Here is a 21,388-nt window from a genome sequence, read left to right as displayed (position 1 = left end):
GCGTTTACTCTAAGACTTAAGTAACTCTTAAACATCCATAAATCAATTGTTCTCTCTATGATTTGCTGATTAATTAAGGCGGGCTTTAAATGAAATATTCGGTTCTGCATGTGGGCGGGTGCTCAATATGATTGACAAGCCTGTGGACCAATGAGATAACGCGCTGAGGCTGTACCCCTTGACGCATTTGTAACTTTCTGCAGTTCAACCAATTGGCAGTCACGTCAAATGTACGCACAGTTTTTTTACAATTCTGTTGTAAATAAACGAATGACAGAGACGTTGGTGATAGTGCAATTGCTACCAAAAATATATAATCAACACGGAAACCCATTACTCGACTGTGAATCAAGGTAATAATGATTGCATGTCATCTAACTAATAACAAACAGTATGAATTCATTCAACAACTGTCGTTATCGGTATCGTCTGAGAAGTCACTGAATGACAAAGCAATGAAAGATTAGCTGCTAGTAGTAATGCTAATGCTAACTGCTGACATTGCTAAGCCAACTCAGCTCTTAAAAATATCACCGACACAACAATTCCACAACAATATAAGAAGTAACAACGCTGCCACAGAATTAGCTAATCGTTATTTTGCTGTCGGTACTTCGTTTTAATCAATTATATGACGTTAACGCCAATGTTAGCTTTGTAGCTTATTGGTAAACCTAGCGAGTATATAGCTTTATATTGTCTATATAGTCTGAAATCGCGCGACGCTTGTCTTAGAAGTGCAGCTAAGTGTGTGTTTAAAAAATGTGCTTGCTATTAGCATTAGAGCATAATTTTAACGTATGTTGTGGTCCCATTACTTTTCAAGCTGCTGTGGCTACGTTGATGTCATTCCTACCCGCCAGTTTGCTGCCAGCCTCTCGAGTCAGACTGTGGATAGCTACACAGGTAGCTTGTGGCCAATGCCACAGGCTCGACCTGCCGAGAGAAGTGGACTGTCGACCTCGAGAAGAACTTGCGAGTTGGCCTCAACAGACCTCTGTGGTCCCCACTTGGCTGTTGGACTGAAGAGGGAGTGCCTTTGGATTTACCAGCAGTGAAAGTTGTCATGTCGGAGTTAAATAAAGAGGTGGTGGATTTGGTTTGGGGGAGACCCTCCAATGGAGGAGTGTCTGCCTCCATCTTCCGTAGATGGACCCAAGGTATGATACTTTGTCTCAGTCTGATGATATGAATGGAAGTGCTTTCGTGTTACATATTGCATATTCACTCAGAAACAGGGATGCTAAGTGTATCCAAGCTTTAATTCTGTCCAAAACAGTACCACAGGTATTCTTAGTTGTTAGATCCTCCTCTCTAATTGAAAGCCAGATAAGCACTAAAATACCATGCTGTCATGTAAGTTGCTGTTATGTATACTCCAGATAATCATTCCTGTTTCTGCACATGGGTGGCTAGCCCTTCCACAGAGTTTAGCCTGAATAACTGAGTCATTCCCGGCCTTCAATATGACTAAGACTGCAATTAACAATTATTTTTTAATATCGATTAATCTGATAATTATTTTCTCGATTAATCAAGTAATCGTTTCATCTAAAAAATGTCAGGAAATGGTGTAAAATGCCCAAAGCCCAATTTCTCATTGTCTAAAGTGGCATTGTCTAATGCCTGGTTTTGTCATTTGGTTTTTAAAACCAAATCCCAAAGATGTCCAGTTTACTATCATAGAAAATATACAAACTCTTTTTTTTTGTTTTCTAAAAAATATAACTTATTAAAAACTATTATTTGATGATCAAAATAGATGCCAATTAAGTTTCTCTCTCAGTCATCTAATCTATTAATAGATTCATTGTTGTAGCTTTAAATATGACCATGCATGCTCTTTTGGTTCTCAAATGTGTGCAGGTGAACATGTCTAAAACAAATGTCTTATTTGATATTACTGTGAAAAAATTTAAGATGTCTCTGTTAACACATGAGATTTTTTTTGTCTTCATCACAGGATTTGTTTTCAGTGAGAATGAGCACACAGCACTAGAGCAGTTTGAAGGCGGGCCATGTGCTGTCATTGCACCTGTCCAGGTATGGTTTAGTTAAGTCTGTGAGGGCAGACTATGGACAAACAATACTTAGCAAGTGTAGCATATTATATATTGAGTTTGTGTTTCTTTGCAGGCTTTTCTCTTAAAGAACATTCTCTTTAATAGAGAAAGTTCCAACTGGAGACAGATGTCAGGTAGATTATCCACAGAAACATCCAGACCATTATTTTCGGCTATTGTTTTATATATCTGACCAATTAAATCATGCATGTTTTATGTTTGTGTCTGTTAGAAGAGGAGCAAAAAACAGCCCTGTGTTCCACGTTGAGTGAAATCCTGGAGTCTGCCTGTTCCAGCCCCTCCACTGGGTTCTGCCTGGTGACCTGGGCAAAGGGACAAAGCCCACACACTAGCACACATACTAACACACAGTCACAGTCACAAACACAGGACATGCCAGAGAGCAGCCAGCCACCACAGGAGCAGCAGCCCAGTGAGTCTTACGTCACATTCACATGCGACATGCACATTCACGATGACAGTACACAAACATGAGTGGTCACTTATTCACCAGAGTATCGCCCTCACAAGAATAGTAACTTTTAATGACAAACTATTTGACAGTGTGGGGTTTTGCTGTGTCATGCTCTGATACCACAGTGTATGTGTGTTTTCTTGTGCCTAGCTGCTTTGGCTGCCGAGGACCTTGGCTTTGAGCGATTTCACAGTGTTCTGCAGTAAGTGACACTTAACATTCTCACCACAGCTAACACCTTCCATCTTTATGCTCATTACTGTTTCTTCCTACACGCAGATGATGTTGAAAATAAATAATACAGTGGTTTTCTGTGGGGATTAAGACCTCACAAATCCTGGATTTACAATTGCCAATATGCAGCGATAGAATAGAGAACTACCTGTTTCTCAGAAGATAGTATCAGCAGAGTATTTGATTAATCTAGTCTCTTAGACTTGGCTTTCACATTGAATTAGCTATTTCACTCTGCTCACAAGTTGCTGAATCAGCACTTTCACTGATTGCCTAATAAAAAAAAAAAAACTACCTCTCACTACCTTTTCTCACACACAAACTGAATGAATGCAAGGCTGCACTTGCCAGAGGAATATTGAAATTTCATCACATTGTAAGTGCACTGGCAGCTGAGACCACAGTCAGCAAAAAGCAATGCTGACTCACAGTGAGGAAGTGCATGCTATCTAAGACAGACAACCCCACAAGCAAGATTTCCAAGGTGGAGCAAAAGAGAAAAGTGGCTCCAAACAGACAAGATTAGATTTTTTTTATTTGTCCTCTGCTGCATTTAGTAGATTTGTGCCCTGTCATGAAAGTTATCTTTACCATCCTGGCATAATGAAAGCAGTTAATACATCAGTATCATTTAATGACCTCAGAACACCCAACAAATCTTATGTCTTTTGAGTGGTTCATAAGTCATCTTGGTGTTTGTTCTTTTGCAGCAAGCGGACTGTAATGTCAGTGTCTGATCTCAGAGAGGAGGTGCTGTCTCTCTACCACACCTGGAGGGGGTGCTGTGGAGTCTTGCTTTTCCTCTACTCAGTCATCCTAACCAAGGTAAATTAAATAAATGGCTGGATGGAGAAAGGGATAGAAATATTAGATACTGAATGGAAATTATGATATTGGTGATGTTCTCTGTCATTTGAAAGAAGTGATAGTTACATAAAAACTTTTTTTTAAAAAGTCTCAAACACAAAACCTCTTTTTATTAATGGGTATTTAATCTGTGTGTTTTAGCATGTTAAGTCATTTTTCCCAACCGTCGCATCAATGTTCAAATACACAAAAACCCTCCTCTGGTTCTTTCTGTGCAGGGCATAGAAAATATACGAAATGAGATCCAGGACACGATGGAGCCTCTCATAGACCCTGTGCATGGTCATGGCAGGTATAGGAACAGCTCTCCTTACCTATTGTCCACATCAGTTACACTGTTACAGCAAGTTAAACATTATGCTAGCTCCTTTTTTTGCGTGGTAAAGGGCATATGATTTCTTATATTTTCTTGATGTCTCCTTTCTTATCTTTTGCAGTCAGAGCCTGGTTAACCTCCTTGTAACTGGCCACGCTGTGTCTAATGTCTGGGATGGAGACAGGGAATGCTCTGGCATGAGTAAGACTTCCATGTAGTTACTGCTTGCACACAGAAATGTCATATTCCCACAAGAGGCACACACATCACACTCACAGAGCTCAGTTTTATGGCTCCAGATTTAACCCATATCCATCAGACGGCAATAATTCCCACACACAACCCACAGCATTGCATAAAAAGCACAAATTAATACCAGTTTGACATAATTTAACAAATTCACATTGTGTTCGTCTTTTTTTCTTTCTTCCTCTTTCTTCTCTTATAGAACTACATGGCATACATAAACAAGCATCAGTTGGCTTCCTGACGCTTATGGAATCCCTACGCTATTGCAAGGTACAGACACATACAGGCTCTTAGAACATAATGCAATAAAAACAACAAACCATTCAGTGCTTTCTCATGGTGAATCTGCAGAGGATTTGTGGATTTTTATTTTTTGATGAAGATTCGCTATGAATTGAGATGGACACCAATTGTATAAGCTAAGAGAGCACTACAAAAACAAATAAACACACAAATGCTCAGTGTTGTGTGACTCTGAGAAGTGAGACTTTTCCAATAAGTGAAGCACAAACCACAGTGAGAGCTCCCATGTGAAAATATGTGTTTGTACGGAATAGTCCCAACAGACTTGCTGTAAACTCCCCACTCATTCTACACTTTTATTTTCTGGCACACATGTACTGAAACACACAAAAATAGACCACAAAAGCAATTTGAAAACACATGTGACGTGACACATTTTCGTCATCTTGCAAAACAGGAATCTTGGCTGTTTATTTATCATTGCTGTTTATTTATCATTGCCAACATAAGCAAGCCCAAAAATGCTGGAGTTGAGGCATGAACTCTCCAGAGACAATGTAGGCAGCTATAATATGTTAATAGCAAGTAGATAGTTGCCAAAGTAACTAGAGAGCTGTTAAGAGTGATTTAAGAGACCAACTCATATCAAGTAAGGAGAGGTCTGCAGTGTGTCAGAATGTATGCTGTTCATATAACATTGTGCTATTTGGTTTATTGTTGTATGGAAAGGAAGTTGAAGCTGGATATAATGCCATTGTTCAGAAGAGCATGTGTCTTATAAGAGACGGTCCAAATGGAAATTGATTAAGTTCACCTTGATCATATACATTTCATTACAGAGTACTATTTGTTGAGGGTCCAGAAAAGTAACATGCTGTTCTTATACTCTGACATGTTATGTCTGTTAAAATATTAATGTGTGTCATGAAAAAAGACTTGTTACACGTTGAGCAGTCTGTGATTCATGATGAAAATTACACACACATTTGTTGTGCATTCCTTTTCTGTGTGTGTGTGTGTGTTTCAGGTCGGGGCATTCCTCAAGTCTCCAAAGTTCCCTATTTGGATCCTTGGCAGCGAAACTCACCTCTCTGTGTTTTTCACCAAGGCAAGTTCAATACATTCATCCATAAGCAAGTAAATACATATTTCACACACAGACACACAGAGTGTAATATAAGCCAGTCTCCTCAGCAGGTTAGAAAAACCAAAATATGGAATGTGCTTAACAGATTTAATATAGTGCAGATCAGATATCAATGTGGGGGAAAAAAGAGGCAGAAAGGGAGGGGAGGGAAAATTGAGCGCAGGAGATAGTCATATATGGCCTGTGCTGTTTCTTGGCTTTTCACCTATCCAGCATTAAGAAGAAAAAAAAAGCTCTGTTTCCACACACTCGCACACAGTCATCCTAATGCGCGCTCTCTCTCACATGCACACGAGCACACGATTTTAGTTTCTCAACCATCTGTGATCTGCTAAACAATGTGTTGTTCATAATATACGGCCATGACGTAAACTGCTGAATTTGGACTCCATTTACAGTATACTTCTGTCTACCTTCACTGTCGGGTTTATTCCAACAAAATGGATCACACATATTTCTGTTCTGGCACTTGTTCATAAGAACATGGTTTTGTTGTACAAAATAGTCCCAGGAACTCAGAACCTCCAGAAAAAAATTTGAATAACTGAAATGAAAAAAAAGAGAGCTGATGTTATATTGTAGTGATAAGTTTTGAGTGCAATCAAATGACGGGTCTTTACAAGTTGTTGTACTCCGGAGGTTTGTATTTTCAAAAGAAAGCACATCAGTGTAGGTAGTTTTTGGGTGAAAGGTGTTGCAGTGCAGGAAAAAAAACTGGAACCAGGTTCATGTGGTGAAAGCTCTTGGAAATTCTTGGAAAAGGGTCATAACATCGTGCTCCTGCACCAGCAGCAACTCAGATATACACGTCTGCACATACATACATGCACAGGCCTGTGCAACAAGGTCCAGAATGCTCACTGTAATTGAGGTCAACCCTGCTGTTGTAACTTTTAAAGAAACTTGGGTAGAAGTATGAATCATCAGATCACCGCTTTTGTGTGTGTGTGTGTGTGTGTGTGCGTGCGTGCGCGCGTGCGTGTGTGTGCGTGTGTCCGCCCGCTTACCCTCATTGCACTCAAACAAACATGTTTATCATCTCTATTGGTGAACATGTAATGTAATACATTGCTGTAGCTTGTGTATTAAAGCTGGCAGGTTTGGTCGTAGCAAATTGATTCTCCCTGCTGTTGTGAAAATGGCACCAGAGAGGCAGAAAAATCCCAAGCAGTCATCTCCATCATAAGGCCACACCCTTAATATACCATTGATTAAAAGCTAAGTTACAAGCTGAAGCCTGCTAGGCGAGTGGATCATATGTTGGCTCAGTGATGACCCAAAGTCGTCATGCATGCACTGATGACTTACCGATTGCTACAACTCCCCCGGCACTAGTGACATGTTCACATATACACACGCACACACAGACTGACTCTTACACACAAATTCCAGAGCGCAGGGAACCTAATCCTGATTAGCATTAGTGTTATGTGTGTGTATGTGTGTGTAACTTCAGGTGGATGGCTTCCTGTATGGAATGTGACTCCAGAGTTCCCATCTGGATCCATTTGTCCCGTTGGAGACTGTGAACACACACGCATGCATATATACTGACGCACACGGCTGACACTACACTATGCGGGCTCTACAACTTTGAGACCAAGCTCAGGGGGGAAGACATGGGAGCAAGGGCACTCTGTTGGTAGACCTCGCTCAGTGTGACCCTGTCCTCTTTGAAAGGGAATCTATGTTTAGAGCTAATTTGAAGCACTCTGAGATTTCCCAGGTTTCATGATACAAAAATACATGCTACCTGGTTATGTAGCTTTTAGCTTCGATATAGAACCATCAGCTCCACAAAAGCAGAAAACCTGATCCCTGCCTCTGATGTGTCAGCGGCACCTTCTGTCTGCCTTTGGAGACGGGTGTGTATTCCCCCGAGTCCCTGTCAGTCTGTGACTGTGGCTTTCAGACCATCAGCTTAATAGCATTAGTGTTTTTTTTTTATCTAATCTACCTACACAAAGGCCATTCCACCATCTCCAATCCCTACCCACAACACCCCCCACACTCTCTGCCCTCTGTTGTATTAATGTGTATGTGCATACGAGAAAGATCCTGAGTGTGTATAATGGCATGTAATGGGATCTGTTTTTGGACAAGAGTTTCTGAGACGCCAGAGGAAGGAAAGAAAGGAAGACAGAGACAGGGAGAGTGAAGGCAAAAAGGGACAGGTGATGGATGAGACATATCAAGCATTTTGTCTAGAAAAGGATTCTTTCTTCCTTCCTTTCCCCCCTGCTTGTCTTTGAAGTAACTATCCACTCCAGTATACTGTGGGTTGGTTGCCCAAGAAAAGGATTCCCCAGCGCACCTCAGCCAACCTCTTCAGATTATTGGTCCCTCATGGGAAGGAAAAAGGAAGAAGGGAAGTAGAAAGGAAGGATGCACTTTAAAGAGTGGGGTAGTGGTCACTCAGGAAAGCGGGTGGGGGTGATCCTCTTGTGACATTTCTCATCACTCTTTACTCTCCTCCTGCTTAGTGATGAGGTTCACAGGCTGTATCTCTGCTTCTCCAGGGAGTTACGTGTGTGTTTTTGTGTGTGTATGTGTACAGTAGCTGTGTTCTGGGTCAGTGATTTACTAGGAAGGAGAGCAGCCGCTGTGGCGCTCTGTGTCCCTTAAGACTCCAGCTTCTGTCTGCACTCACAGAATATCCTTTAAGGACTGGTAAAGAGCAGAAGCTTGGAGCACAAGTATACAGACACAGTTAATGTAGGTTAGTTTAATTCAATGAGGCTTTATTGACATTACATTTACTGTATGGCTGAAATCATTATAGCTTTTAACTGCATCCCACAGCCTTCTTCAGTCAATTGAACTTGCTCAGGTGTCAAAGCTATTAAGTGAACCTTGAGTATGTGTCCTCAAGGCTATTAATGAGCCTCCAACAGTTCACAAATTATATATCATGATACTAAATGAAAATGAATGAAATTGAAAATGATACCATGATATAATCATATCAACATAAGATGACAATGCTGAGTTGATAAACAATAATATTGAATTGTGCCCCCCACACCCACCCCCTGAGGGTAGTTTGAACAATACAAAGAATGAATATTAAAAAAAGAAAAGAATATAATAGGTCATAAGAAAGGTGTGCTTTCTGTTAAACAGGATTACTCTCTGATCTTCGTATGATCAGAGGGTGCGGGCCACACACAAACACAAAATAACAAAGCAGTGTGCATTAACGGTCATTAATAATCTGTGACATGTCAGACCAAAAGCCATTGTAGTAGGATGAAAGGCTCTCTGTGTCAGTGTGTGTGTGCTGCACTGTTCTTCCTTTTCCCCCGTGTGTTGGTCTCTGTTATAGGAGCCATCATTACGCTGTGTAAGTATCCTCTGGTGGCTCCTCACTTTTCTGATGAGACACAGTCTTTCTCATCCAAGACAGCTCCATAAATCACTGCTTTGTCCTGTCTGTCACACCTAAAACACAGACTCACAGACGTTAGCATACAGTTGATACTGCAGGCAGTCCTTATGTAGCGAGGGAGAGGAGTTCCATTGCTTCCTGTACTCCGACAAAGGCCAGTTGAGGTGAACAAAACAAACATATACAAGCACACATACACTCTACATAACAAACAATCAGACACTGACTGTCTCTTCACCTTCCTCCTCCTCCTGTCATGTAGTGAAGCTGTCGATACAAACTAGGAACAAGGCAGGAGACACTGTCCGAGACCTCTGCTTTGTTGTCTCGAAACCGATCCCTTCAGATGCACTCTATGGCCACTCAGAGCCTCTCAGCACACACAATAGCTCTTTGGGTAGACTAAAAGGAAAGAAAGAGTAACTCTAGTCTACTATGCTTCCCTGTCTTTCCTGAGGTAGCATGTGGAGATAAAGGACGAAAGGGAGAAGGAAGAATGGAAGAAAAAGTCAAGGGTGGGAGGGGAGGAAATACTCTAAAACTGGAGTACCTACTTAAAGCAGGAAAAAGTAGGTAAAAAGGGGTAAAATTGGGCAAGAGAAAGAGCAAGAGAGGAAAAGGGCCTACAGGGGATTGTCAACCTAAGAGAGCCACTTAAGTCTAGTAAGGACGGAACAACAGAAGTGCTAATGGCTAGAGGTGAAGGTTTAGGCAGTGGTCAGTAGTTGATACTCATATAAAGTAAAGAAGTTAGTTGGATGTCAGCTAAGTTTGGTACTTTATCTCTGAAGGTGTGATGCAGGAAGTCTGGTTTGTTGATTAGAAAAATAGGATCACACATATACTTTATAATGCCGTATGTGTCTTGTGTTATGGGACAAGCCTGGAAATGTCCAGTAGTCCTGACCTAACTGAGAAGACACATACACACTCTCCCATTTGCTTACAGGAAAGCCCTTTGTTCATTTGACATGTTCAATTTCAATAAATGTATTCTGGCTTTGCTCAGAGCAACTGTTCTGCATTACTTTGTGTATTTAAGTCCTCGGAGTGGTGTGCGGGTGTTGTTCTTGCTTTGTTCCTTTGTAGGGTAGCTTGTTGTTTCTCTGTTAAGGAGGTCCAGGGTTTGTGCAAAAAAAAAAAAAAAAAAAAAGTCAGACTGTGGGGATTGGAATGTGCTCCTTCATTTCATAAGGCACACTCACAAAGCTGTGTGTGTGTGTGTGTGTGTGTGTGTGTGTTTGTGTGTGTTTGTGTGTGTGTGTGTTGTGTGCGTGTGTGTCATTGTACCGTGTCTCTGCATGAGTATGAATGTTTGCCCACTGCCAAATAGAATAGAATGCAGTACTCCAGGACACACTTCAGCAGTGGACCTGTCTAATTATTGCACCGATATTCTCTCTCCTTTCTGGAGACACACACTCACACACACTCTCACACACATACTGTAACACAGTAGGCATGAGTGCAAAGAAACGCTGAGACATACACTTACACACACCTTCCCTGTGGAGCGTGTTAGCTCCATGACATGTTTTCCAACTCAGCAGCATCTTCCTCAGGCCTCTAATAAAACAGAGATCAAAGACAACCAAGCAGACCTGTCATCACAAGCACACACTCACAATCACCTTATTTCTGGTGCCATTATGTACGTTTGTGTGCATGTGCATGATCCTATGTTCATGTGAGTCATTGTCTTCCCTATTCTTTCCCTTGTGCTCATTAGCCATATTGGCGTGTATAGACTAGCCATAAAAGTATGTTTTGTTTGTCTGGGGATGTCCACATACTAGTGTTTGTCAAGTGTTGACATCCTGCAACTATAGTACTACCAGGTGATTTACACCAAATGTGTCCATCCTGGTCTGAAAGATAATAAACTGTGTCAACTACGCTTTTGTTCATGATGCTCATCGGACATTTCATCACTTTCAGAGGAGACTTATTTGCGGGTTCTGGTAAAAGGCAAAGATGCAGTTTATCAAAACAGTTCATGTTTTCAGATACATACATCACTGTTAATCCTACATCTAATGAATTAGTCTGCACAGATAGAGACAACCGCTAAGGAACTTTTTCAGCACTTTATTCCGATGAGATTGGCAAAATGACCCTTGTCTACCCCTAAAAGTGAAACACAGACATATCTAGCCAATGACAAATCTACTGTCAGATTTATGGAGCCTGTAATGTTAACACATCAGGGCTCTGCTATATACTCTGTGACAGAACAGTGTGTGAGCGCGTGTTCGCTAGTCTGTAACTGTTTCTTTTTGCATCTGAAGAGCCGGCAGCTGGGAGTCATCTCTTCTCGATCTGTCCCCCTGAACCCCTCTCTCCCTGAGTAAGCCCTGAGTACAGTAATAAGTGGACCGTGAAACCCAAGCAGCCTGCATGGATCTGAGGCTCAAGCTTTAATAAAGGCCAGCTAAAGGAGATGAGCAGGGTTCATTTGCTCTCCAAAAACATGCTGTGTTTGTCCAGCGCTTCGTTGTCATAAATACAATCCCTCCCTCACTCATATGGAGGAACAGTGAGAACCCTCTGACTCTCGCCTGCACACTTTGTGTGTGTGTGTGTGTGTGCGTGCGTGCGTGCGTGCGTGCGTGCGTGCGTGAGAGAGAGAGAGACAGTTAAGGCTGAAAAGCCATCTTATGAAGTATTGAATTTTATTCTCTCTTGGTAAAATATCCCCTCTATCTCCTTTAAGCTTTTTTTTTATTTTACTTACACTTCTCTAATTATTCATTCAGGATATTTTCAGTGAACTATGACACTCACCCTTGCACTTATTATTATTGTTTGCTTGCAAATTTATTCATCAGGAACTAATGGTTAGGAAGCTTTTACATTTACACACAATAAGTTTAAAAATGTTGAACAATGCTTAGAAATGTAAGATGAGAGAGGGCATGAGAAGAAGTTCCTATCCCATGAGATCTGTCAAGGGCATCTGACTTTAGACTGTTAAGGCTTCACTGTGCTTTAAACAGACTTGGTTGTTCAGTGGTTCATCTGAAGGCAAAACATTTTTAACCCTCCCTCCCCCTGGCTGCATCACTCTGCTTCCATTTTCCCATTCCAAAATCTTGGTGTCTTTTTGTATTTGTTGTTTCTACACAGTGAATCCTATGAATCCCTTACACTAAAGAATTAACTAAGAGGGCTTGAAAGAGAGAGAGAGAAGTTCAAACCCTGCTTACTTTCTCATATATGCGCACCTGTCCTGTCACTGCATGAAGTTGGCATGATTGTCATATTCCTAAAAATTGTCAAAATGAAAATCTTGTGATTGGAAGGGGTTTTATATGCAGTTAAATGATCTGATGAGCACTTTGTCTGAAGCACGCTAAGGCCCTTGGTTTATTTAGGCCAGTCACAAGAGGCATCACCTTCTTGATGCACATACACACTACCTCTTTCCTTGCCAACACTACTCTCTCTGAGTTTCACCAACAAACAAACACTGTAGATCTTGTCATAAATCACAGGCTGTATTTGTAAGACTCGATTTCCTGATTGAGTGTTTGGAGTGAAAACAAGCCGTCTAACTTTATCAGCAGATCAGTTAATAACCGAATGGACGCTGGTGATTGCACTGGCTCCTTAGATTACCCACAGACACACACACACACACACAATACAATAGGTGGTGCTGTATGTTGGCTGCATGTCTTGAGTATAGTTTGTTATACATTAGTCCCGCTAAAGCCTTGACAAGAACAATCAAAATCTGTTAGTCCTGAGTACATCTTGATGATTGTCTGATCACTTCACGCTGCACTGAACTGTTCTAATGTTTCAGCACTGATGAAGCCACAATATCCCAAAATGTGATCTCCTCCCCTCTCTATCGCTCTCTGTCTCCTCACTTAGTTCAGAAATCTCTACGTGGTCACTTTTAGGTCAGAACTCTTCATGCTGTCATGCACAATCTCTCACCTTTTTAATCTTCTCTTTCTCACCCTCCATTATCTCTCTTTTATGTCTTCCCATCTTTCTGTTTCTCCTTCCTGGCTGTCTTTCTGTAGGAGATGTCCCTGGTAGGTCCAGAGTCTCCATCAGAACAGGCAAGGAGGGTCTTCCAGTCATTTGATCCTGAAGGTAATGAACGTGTTTGTATCATATGTATTGTGCACATGATCATTATGTTGCTAATGATTCATATCTCCTGCCCTTCACCCCCTGCTCACTTGTTTTTAGGGCATTATGTTTTATTTTCTAACAAGTACACCAACTATATTAAAATACTTTAATTAATCCAAACTTTCACTTTAACTGTCATGTGTCTCTTTGCTCCTTCCTGTTTGAGCAGATTCATTCATATCCTCCACTGTGGCCCTGCTCCTTTCTCTTTCTTCTCTGTTATTCTCTTCCACAGGGTCTGTTTCTCTCCTCTCCACTGTTGTTGTTTAGGTTGGTGAGATCAGCTCCTCCAACAGCTGAGTCAACCATCCTGCTCTTTCCCTCTCTTCCTCGCTTTCCTAAACCTCCTTTCTTGTCACTTCCAGGTGACTGGGGTAAAAGGCGAGGGGAAGGACACAGAAAGCCACACGATGACAGTAGAAAGATTTAGGGTGGATAGTTTGTCATGTCACAAGAAATGAAAGTCGGATGTCTGCAGCGTTCATTTATGTAGCCTCAAGATTACAGTGCGGGGTAATTGTGCGTTCATGAGCACTTAGGGACAAGAAAGAGCATTGAAATGAAACATTTAGTCCTAACATCTGTTGTGTATTGTTTTTTGTCTGCCGTGGAGACAAGAGACATGGACGGAGAGATGCTGAGATGTTGGGAGTCACACTCAAGACATGAGCATTTTAACAGCACACACTTGGAGTTATCCATGTTGCAAGAGCTTTCAGCCCTTGTAACGCATATGTTCATGTTTATGTGTTTTTATTGTGAAATGAAGTGTGCTATACTCTTACTCATAACAAAAATTATTCAGTATCTGGCGTGTAGGAACAACATGCTGATTTGTAGCCATCTTTTTGTATGTGGTGGTTCAATGTTATAGCGTCGGCGCCATGCACTTCGACAACGAATATGTAAACATAACTGTCTATCGTTTTTTTGGGGGGGGGGTTTTCCTTTCCACTTGTTCTTCATCTGTCTCCTCCTGTTGCACAGAATACCACTTTGCATGTTCTCAGATCCACATCTGCTATCGTCTGCCCAAACCATATAGTTTTTTCTCACACACCTTTTGTGCTAAGACACAATTCACAAACCGTAGTGTATACACAAACGCCATCGCCAGCAGCACAGTTGAGTGCTGTGCAAAAAGGCTCATAAATCTGTGTGTGTCACATGTGGAGTCAGCACAGCTCCTTGTGTTGTGGAAAAAAGGCGCCAGATGCATTCACACACACTACAGTGACTCACTAGACATATATTCGGAAACCCACTGTCTCAGCATGTTCTTTAATATTTGGAGTTTGTCATTGTCCCTGTGTAGAGTGTGTGCACCCTCTCTGCCGGTTGTCAAACTTTCAGTTGTCACGGAGACAGAATAACATTAGGCAGTGAAAAAGCAAGATTGAGTTGCTTGAGAGTGGACAAGCAGAGCACTTGTCAGTTAATCTTCTTCATAGCACACTCGGGGTTTATGTATTTATCTAAACAACAGGCCACACACAATGACATGTTGTAAGTGCCTGGACACACACAAACAGTCTTTTGGCCAAGAACACATGTTAGTGTTTAAAGCTTCTCCTCTCAGGTAAAGCAATCATCATCATGGCAGTGGAATGTAGGTCAGAGAGAAAGGACAAGGTGTGTGCATGTGTGTGTATGATTTTGTTGTGGCTGTTTTATGTTTTGTTTTTGTTTTTTCAGATGAGTTAATTCCCCAGGGCCCATGATGTAAATAGTGCTTGTGCCATATGAAGCCTGTATTTTATGTTTTGTCCAGGGTCAGCCAGTGCATCACCCCCTCTTTATGTCACTCTCTGTCTCTCTCTCTCTCTCTCTCTCTCTCTCTCTCTCTCTCTCTCTCCCTCTCTCTCCCCCCCTCTCTCTCTCTCTCTCTCTCTCTCTCTCTCTCTCTCTCTCTCTCTCTCTCTCTGTCTCCCTCTCTCCCTCCCTCTCTTTCTCTCTCTCTCTCTCTCTCTCTCTCTCTCTCTCTCTCTCTCTCTGTCTCCCTCTCTCTCTTTCTCTCTCTCTTTCTCTGCAGATAATGGCTTCATCCCAGAGTCTCTGCTAGAGGACGTGATGAAAGCCCTTGACCTTGTCTCAGAGCCTGAGTAGTAAGTGCTTGCATGTTCAAGGCTTTGTGTGTGTGTGTGTGTGTGTGTGTGTGTGTGTGGCACCTGTAGAGCTTCTAAAGTTCTAACTCTTAAGTCACGGCCAGGCCAGGTCAGCCGCCGTATGCTCATGTTTCACTACCAGGCTCCTATAAAGTTAGACCAGTGAGAGCTCACTATAAAAGCTCAGGGAGAAAGAAAGAACGAAATAAAGAAAGTCAGAAACAGAGGCTTAGAAGGGAGATCATTAACGGCAGGAAGAAAGATTGAGAGAGGGAGGAAACGCTTTAAAGTGCCGCTTCAAACAGAGGCACGTTCTCATCTGAGGAACAGTAAGTCCTAACGCTGCAGCTGTGGTCCCGGCCAAGTCACTGGACCACTGATCTGCTCTGCAGACCCCCAGATGGCTGATACATCACAACACAACACAGTAAACTGTGGGGAGACTCCCAGTGCAAAAAGTCTCATTCCTTACCAAACAACTAGAGAGTTATTGCAGGGATACCTCCATGTAAAAAAAATAGCATCTTGTGCTTGAGAAAAAAATGATTTAATATGAGTATCTGGAAGTACTAAAGTACAGACTTTCATCACTCATGGAAGACGAGTGCAAACTGTTTGCAAGTTGCCTGTGACTTAGTATTTCTACATATCGTATGACCTATGTCAGTAAGCTGCTACCATTTGTGGTAAACCAATTTTGTAGACACTGGCTGTTCTCAGCAAAAGTCAGGATACAGCTTCAAGGAATTATAGTCTCTTCATCATTTGTTGTGTAATGTTTCTGGCAGAATTATCCATTCTCAAAAACAGGAATTCTTGTATATTGTGATTTTTTATAATGTAATGAAACTTTGAAATTTTATGATAAAAAAGTATAAATCCACCAAAAAGCAAATGCCCTTAAGTTTTTCCTGCATTTTCAATCAGTTTTAGAACATTTTTGTCAACCATTGAATCAGCTCTGTATCCTAATATGGAATTGAAACAGCCAGTATAATAGCATTTAAAAAATATAATTTTGTTACACTGTGAAGAATATAAAGGTGTTTTCTTATTCTTGATATTAATGAAAAATATTAAACGCTCAGTATATAATTTCTGCGGCTATGGGGTCTTTCAAGCAAAACAATAAAAAAAAAAAATAAAAAAAAAACAGCTGGGTGACGTTGTGATGTGTCATGGGATCGTGGGAGTGGTTGGTGGTCTTCACCACCATTGCCATAAGCTTCTCCCGGTTTGAATTGCTTGTTATTCAGTTTTGCTGATGCTGTACGGTGGACCCAGGACATCAGGGAAGGGTTGGGAGCTGAGCTGCCTAACATTTGCTCGGCTTTTTTCTCTCATAACTTAAGATCCAAATGTCTAATGACCAAAATCCTTCATCTGGTTAAAATATATAGTTAAAAATGACCAAGGTGTAATGTGGCTTAAAACCGGATGAAAGTCAATTGTGAGCTTCTGGCAGGCAACCACAACGCCGACGCATGGCATAAGGGATATGATGTCACTGACAGGTGACCAACTCAAGAAGACTGTTACAGTGATTAAAATCATGTATTTCCCTAGGTTTGAGAATTTCTGGAAAAAGTTAAGAAAATGTAAGAACACAGCTCTATATATATATATATATATATATTACATATTATAACTTAAAAAAATTGTAAATTGTTTTTTACTCAATTCAGAGCCAGCTAATTATATTTTTTGTCTGCATATAATTGTTAAAATAGACAATACATTTAGAACAGATTTATGACAGATATACACCAGTCCAGACACACATCATATGACTGCATTATAACCCAAACACTGTGCCATGCTCAATGTAGGCATTTGTATGCACCATCATCTCATGTCCAGTCCATTTTTAAATGAAGTCATATGCAGTCATGCAGTGGATACAGAACAAACCGACCACAAACAGCCAACTCAAGATCCCCTTCAACACACAATCACTTGTTCACAATAATGAGATATTATTGATCCCCTGTGGAGATTTTCTCATTTTCTTACTCCCCTATATACAGAGCAGAAAGTGGTTAAATAACAACGCATGTGACTCTTGTGGGGTTTCTCAGTGACACTTCAGCAGGGTCATTGTCTACTCTGTATACCATCTGCTGCACGTACCACTTGTAAAAATCAATAGTTGAGTATGCAATCATTGCCTTCGTTCTGTGTCTGGGCATAACCCCTGCTTCTCTCCTCACTCCCTTAAAAGGGCAATCTGACCAGATTTTTTTATATCACGGTGGAATAATAATAACACTGATCTAACAAGTAGGAATGTCTGGACAGAGGTATATTTAGTTGCACCGTGGTATTCATGAAAATATGCACACACTCACCAAAACCAGCATCATTACTTCACACTCTGATAAGGGGATCGTAAATTTGTCTCAGTTTTCATACATGGGACATCACAGGCTGCTGTTTTGTGTCCCCTGTTTTTTTCAAGTGCATGTTCCTTATGTCAGTTCTCTCTCTGGGTTTCTGCATCCGTTTTCCTCTGCTAACTTTTAATTTCCTTCCTTTCCTATCTATCTCTGTTTCTATCTTCTGTGTCTTCTCAGTGTCAGTCTGGTGAAGAGCAAGCTGGATCCAGAGAGTTTGGGCATAATTCTTCTGGGCCCGTTCCTGTTGGAGTTCTTCCCTGATCAGGTATGTTTGTGTCTGTAGAGACGTACTTCCACTTCACAAATGACAAATACCTTCCACCAGTCATACAATCCACATCACAGTTAAAACATGTGGAAAAAGAGCCATGTATTCACACATATGGGTGACACTAATGTCTATTTCCAAAGCATATGTGGAGTGCTGTTTTAGCAAATCAAAGGTTTTTATGCCAAATACATTCCTGCGGTGTCTCATGTGAAATCAATGCGTGTGTTCAACCTCATATGATGTTACTTGCTGAGAAGTTTAGAAAGGGCTGTAAGACGCCTTTATGAGGCAGAGCGAGTGAGGAAGACAGAGAGGGAGAGATAGAGGGGAACTGTGTTAAAGTGATCAGGGCATTAGGGACTCACCAGAGGAATGGCCTCAAGCCGCAAAGAAATTATTCTACCATTAGCCAACTGGACACACACTCAGACACACGTGGGATTGGGGTGAGGGTTAGAGTTTCATATATAGGCACATAAACACGAGAAGATGGACACGCTCTCAGAGAACGCACCCTATTAGCATTCTGCACCTTCAAGCCAAAGTCATGGGGAGTGTTTTGGCTCAAAGTCATTGTTTAGACATTTTTGTAGTGTCGGGTGGTTTGTGGTAATTGGAGTTGAGCTTTGCTTCCATACACCAATACACACACACATTTAAATTTAACACGTGGGATATAATATTAAGCCTTGGTTGCAGGCAGAGATGTGTCGGTTTGACTTTTCAGTTCAAAAATGTTCTGCCTCTGTGGGTCTTTACCCCCGTCTCTGTGGGAACAGTTTTCCGCAAGACTCTCTGACAACATTGCATGTTTTTCACTCTGCTCCCCGTCTGTGTTTCAGGATTCAGGAATCCCAGACTCATTTCCCGTCTACCACTACAATGGACTTAAACAGTCCAACCACAACGAGAGGGTAAGACACTCTTTTATATTCAGGTTCTTAATAGCAACTGATGGTAGTGGTTCCTTTTCATATTCCCTTACTCTCTTACAATTACTTCTCCTCTTTTCCTGTCATCATTCACACACACATACACACACACACACACACACACAGTTGGAGGCAGTCAACCACTCCAGAATAAACAGTAGCTATTGCGAGGCTAATAGCCTGTCCATCCATCCAAAAACCCTAGCTTAGCCTCCTGTTTCTCCAACACAGAGGCCACTGTCAGCAGCCTAGCGGTGATAAATGGTCAAACACAGGTCTATTAAGCAGGCTTAGTTTGATGGATGATTGTCAGTGGATGTAGCTGGTGGCGGCTCACAAACCTGGTACTCAGGAATATCACTTTCATCATCTGTCAACTTTGTCTAGTCTGTAAAAGTGCTTTTTTTCCATTCTGCTACCTGAAAATATAGGAATGGCACCACATGTTTGCCCACACAAAAGCACATGCCTACGCCTACACTCACACACACACACACACACACACACACGTACATGCGTATGGCAGCAAGGCGCCTACAAGATTGTGATGGCAATTCCATTCCCATAACTCCAAATGGGAATAGCAGACCTGCTGACAGCAGTCTCCTGCAGCTGGTATATGTGTATGTGTGTGTGTGTGTGTGTGTGTGTGTGTGTGTGTGTGTGTGTGTGTGTGTGTGTGTGTGTGTGTGTTTGTGAGCCTCGGTTGCATATGTGCATCCGTCCCTCTGTATTTCACCCCTGACACTTTCAGAGGAAGAGTCTGAAAAGAGATTGATGGAGTTGAAGCCTGTCAAACCTGAGCAAAGTGTTGGAATTTTTGGGTTAACTCTGTTTTAACTATGTATTGACCTACTTTTTTTCGTGTGTGTGTGTGTGTGTGTGTGTTTGTTTTTTAGGTTGAGTATGTGGAAGGAACAGCTTTGGTGCTAGGTTTTGAGGACCCCATGGTTCGGACAGACGACACTCCAGTCAAGCGCTGCCTACAGACCAAGTGGCCCTACATCGAGCTGCTGTGGACGACCGACCGCTCCCCCTCACTGAACTAGCACTGACACAGTCTGGTGTGCGTCTGTGTATGTGGACAGGCCACTACTGCTCCGCACACACCCCTCTCCTGCTGCCCCTCTTCACGCTGACCCCGACAGGTCAGCATGTCACAAAGACTGAGACACGTACACACATACAACGCAGACAAATGAGAAAAACACGAATGCACACAAACATGGGACTGAGACAAACACTTTGATGGACTTAACATTACATGCCTGAGATCCATTTTTGCATTCTCACTTACATTCCACACAAATGTAAATTCACCTTTACAGTTCATGCTGTTGTCTGTTCACCATGGCTTGTAATATGACACGCAGGATGTTTATGACGTGATTATTTAAAAAAAAAACAAAAAAAAACTGAATGACTGTTTATTTTTACAGCTCTGCTCTGTGCCGACACCTCTGCTACAGTTTAGCAGTATACAGCTAGACACTGTTTAGAGAGCAGACTGGTTTGGTTCAACGACTGTAGTGTGTCACCAAATCACATGCTGAACCACATGCACAGCCAGTCTGTGACTGTGAAGCACTACTGTTAATCCAGCTATAGGACTGTTTGAGGGAAAACCTACCAAAGCCTTCCACATATGAGAACACACACACACACACACACACACACACACACACACACACACAGTCACGCCTACTGATAAGCGTTTACAGCGTAAAGGGACCAACCTAGACGCAGAGAACTGGAGATATGAGCAGGAGGTTTCTTCAGTGTTTTCACCAAGATGAAGCTGGTTTAGGTGCTCTGTGTGGTTGCTTCATGCGCCACACTAGTATGTTGGCCAAGTGCTCATGTATTTATTATCGCACTCAAAGGTTCTGGAATAAACACTTTTTTTTTGTTCAAACATGGTGTGGTTTAGTTGCTTTGAAATCATAGACGTCCTCCTCTGTGTGTCTTTTTCTAATAAATATCATGTCCTGACCCTGACATCATTGCAGCCTCAGATTTCAGGATGTCCAAGGTCTGTCTGCACTTCTCTAAATCACACACCAAACGTATGTTTCATGACCCGAGAGACTCTAAATCAGTTATTCACTAAATCTCCAAGACACTGATGGTGACTTAATTACCTCTCTGTAAACAAAATATTTCCCCTAGGACAAAAAACTTGTCGTTTCTTAGCTCATCATCAAAATTCCCCTGAAGAAGACAAATGAAACTCTGGCTTTTTATAAGGCATCCCAAACTGTGGCATGTTTGGCACGTCACCACCATGTTGTGTGTTATTGAGTCTTTAACTCAAGACAAATGTTAAGAGTTAGAGGAGTAGCACTTTATGCTATTTAAGTATTTAGTCCTGGCTTAGGACAAGACAGCTCTTAATTTTGTGTTTATGTGTGTGTGTGTGTGTGTACAGATAATGCTTGTTCCAATCTGTATCTGTGCATAGGAGTGTTGTAATACTGGCCGGGTGTGTGTCTAATGGATTTGTCTAATGGAGAAAGGATGTGGGCCTAATCTGACATAAAAGCCTGCTTAATG

At 41.6% G+C, this 21,388-nt stretch overlaps 1 protein-coding gene across 1 annotated transcript; it reads left to right on the top strand.

Moving 5' to 3' along the window:
- The first annotated feature begins 257 nt into the window (after nucleotides 1–257).
- Nucleotides 258–20,726, top strand: mindy3 (MINDY lysine 48 deubiquitinase 3). The gene is made up of 16 exons (XM_022765639.1): nucleotides 258–353; nucleotides 827–1,160; nucleotides 1,964–2,043; nucleotides 2,137–2,197; nucleotides 2,296–2,496; nucleotides 2,689–2,740; nucleotides 3,483–3,597; nucleotides 3,858–3,931; nucleotides 4,077–4,156; nucleotides 4,404–4,474; nucleotides 5,475–5,555; nucleotides 13,017–13,089; nucleotides 15,164–15,236; nucleotides 17,810–17,897; nucleotides 18,746–18,817; nucleotides 19,735–20,726. The coding sequence occupies exons 2-16, from the start codon at nucleotides 1,067–1,069 to the stop codon at nucleotides 19,882–19,884; spliced, it is 1,365 nt and encodes a 454-aa protein (XP_022621360.1). The 5' UTR covers nucleotides 258–353; nucleotides 827–1,066; the 3' UTR covers nucleotides 19,885–20,726.
- The last annotated feature ends 662 nt before the right edge of the window (nucleotides 20,727–21,388 follow it).

The sequence above is a fragment of the Seriola dumerili genome, unplaced genomic scaffold (assembly GCF_002260705.1).
Source record: "Seriola dumerili isolate Sdu_G_001 unplaced genomic scaffold, Sdu_1.0 BDQW01000723.1, whole genome shotgun sequence".
NCBI lineage: Eukaryota > Metazoa > Chordata > Actinopteri > Carangiformes > Carangidae > Seriola > Seriola dumerili.
The sequence above is the reverse complement of the archived record's forward strand: the minus strand, read 5'-3'. Positions and strand labels throughout refer to the sequence as shown.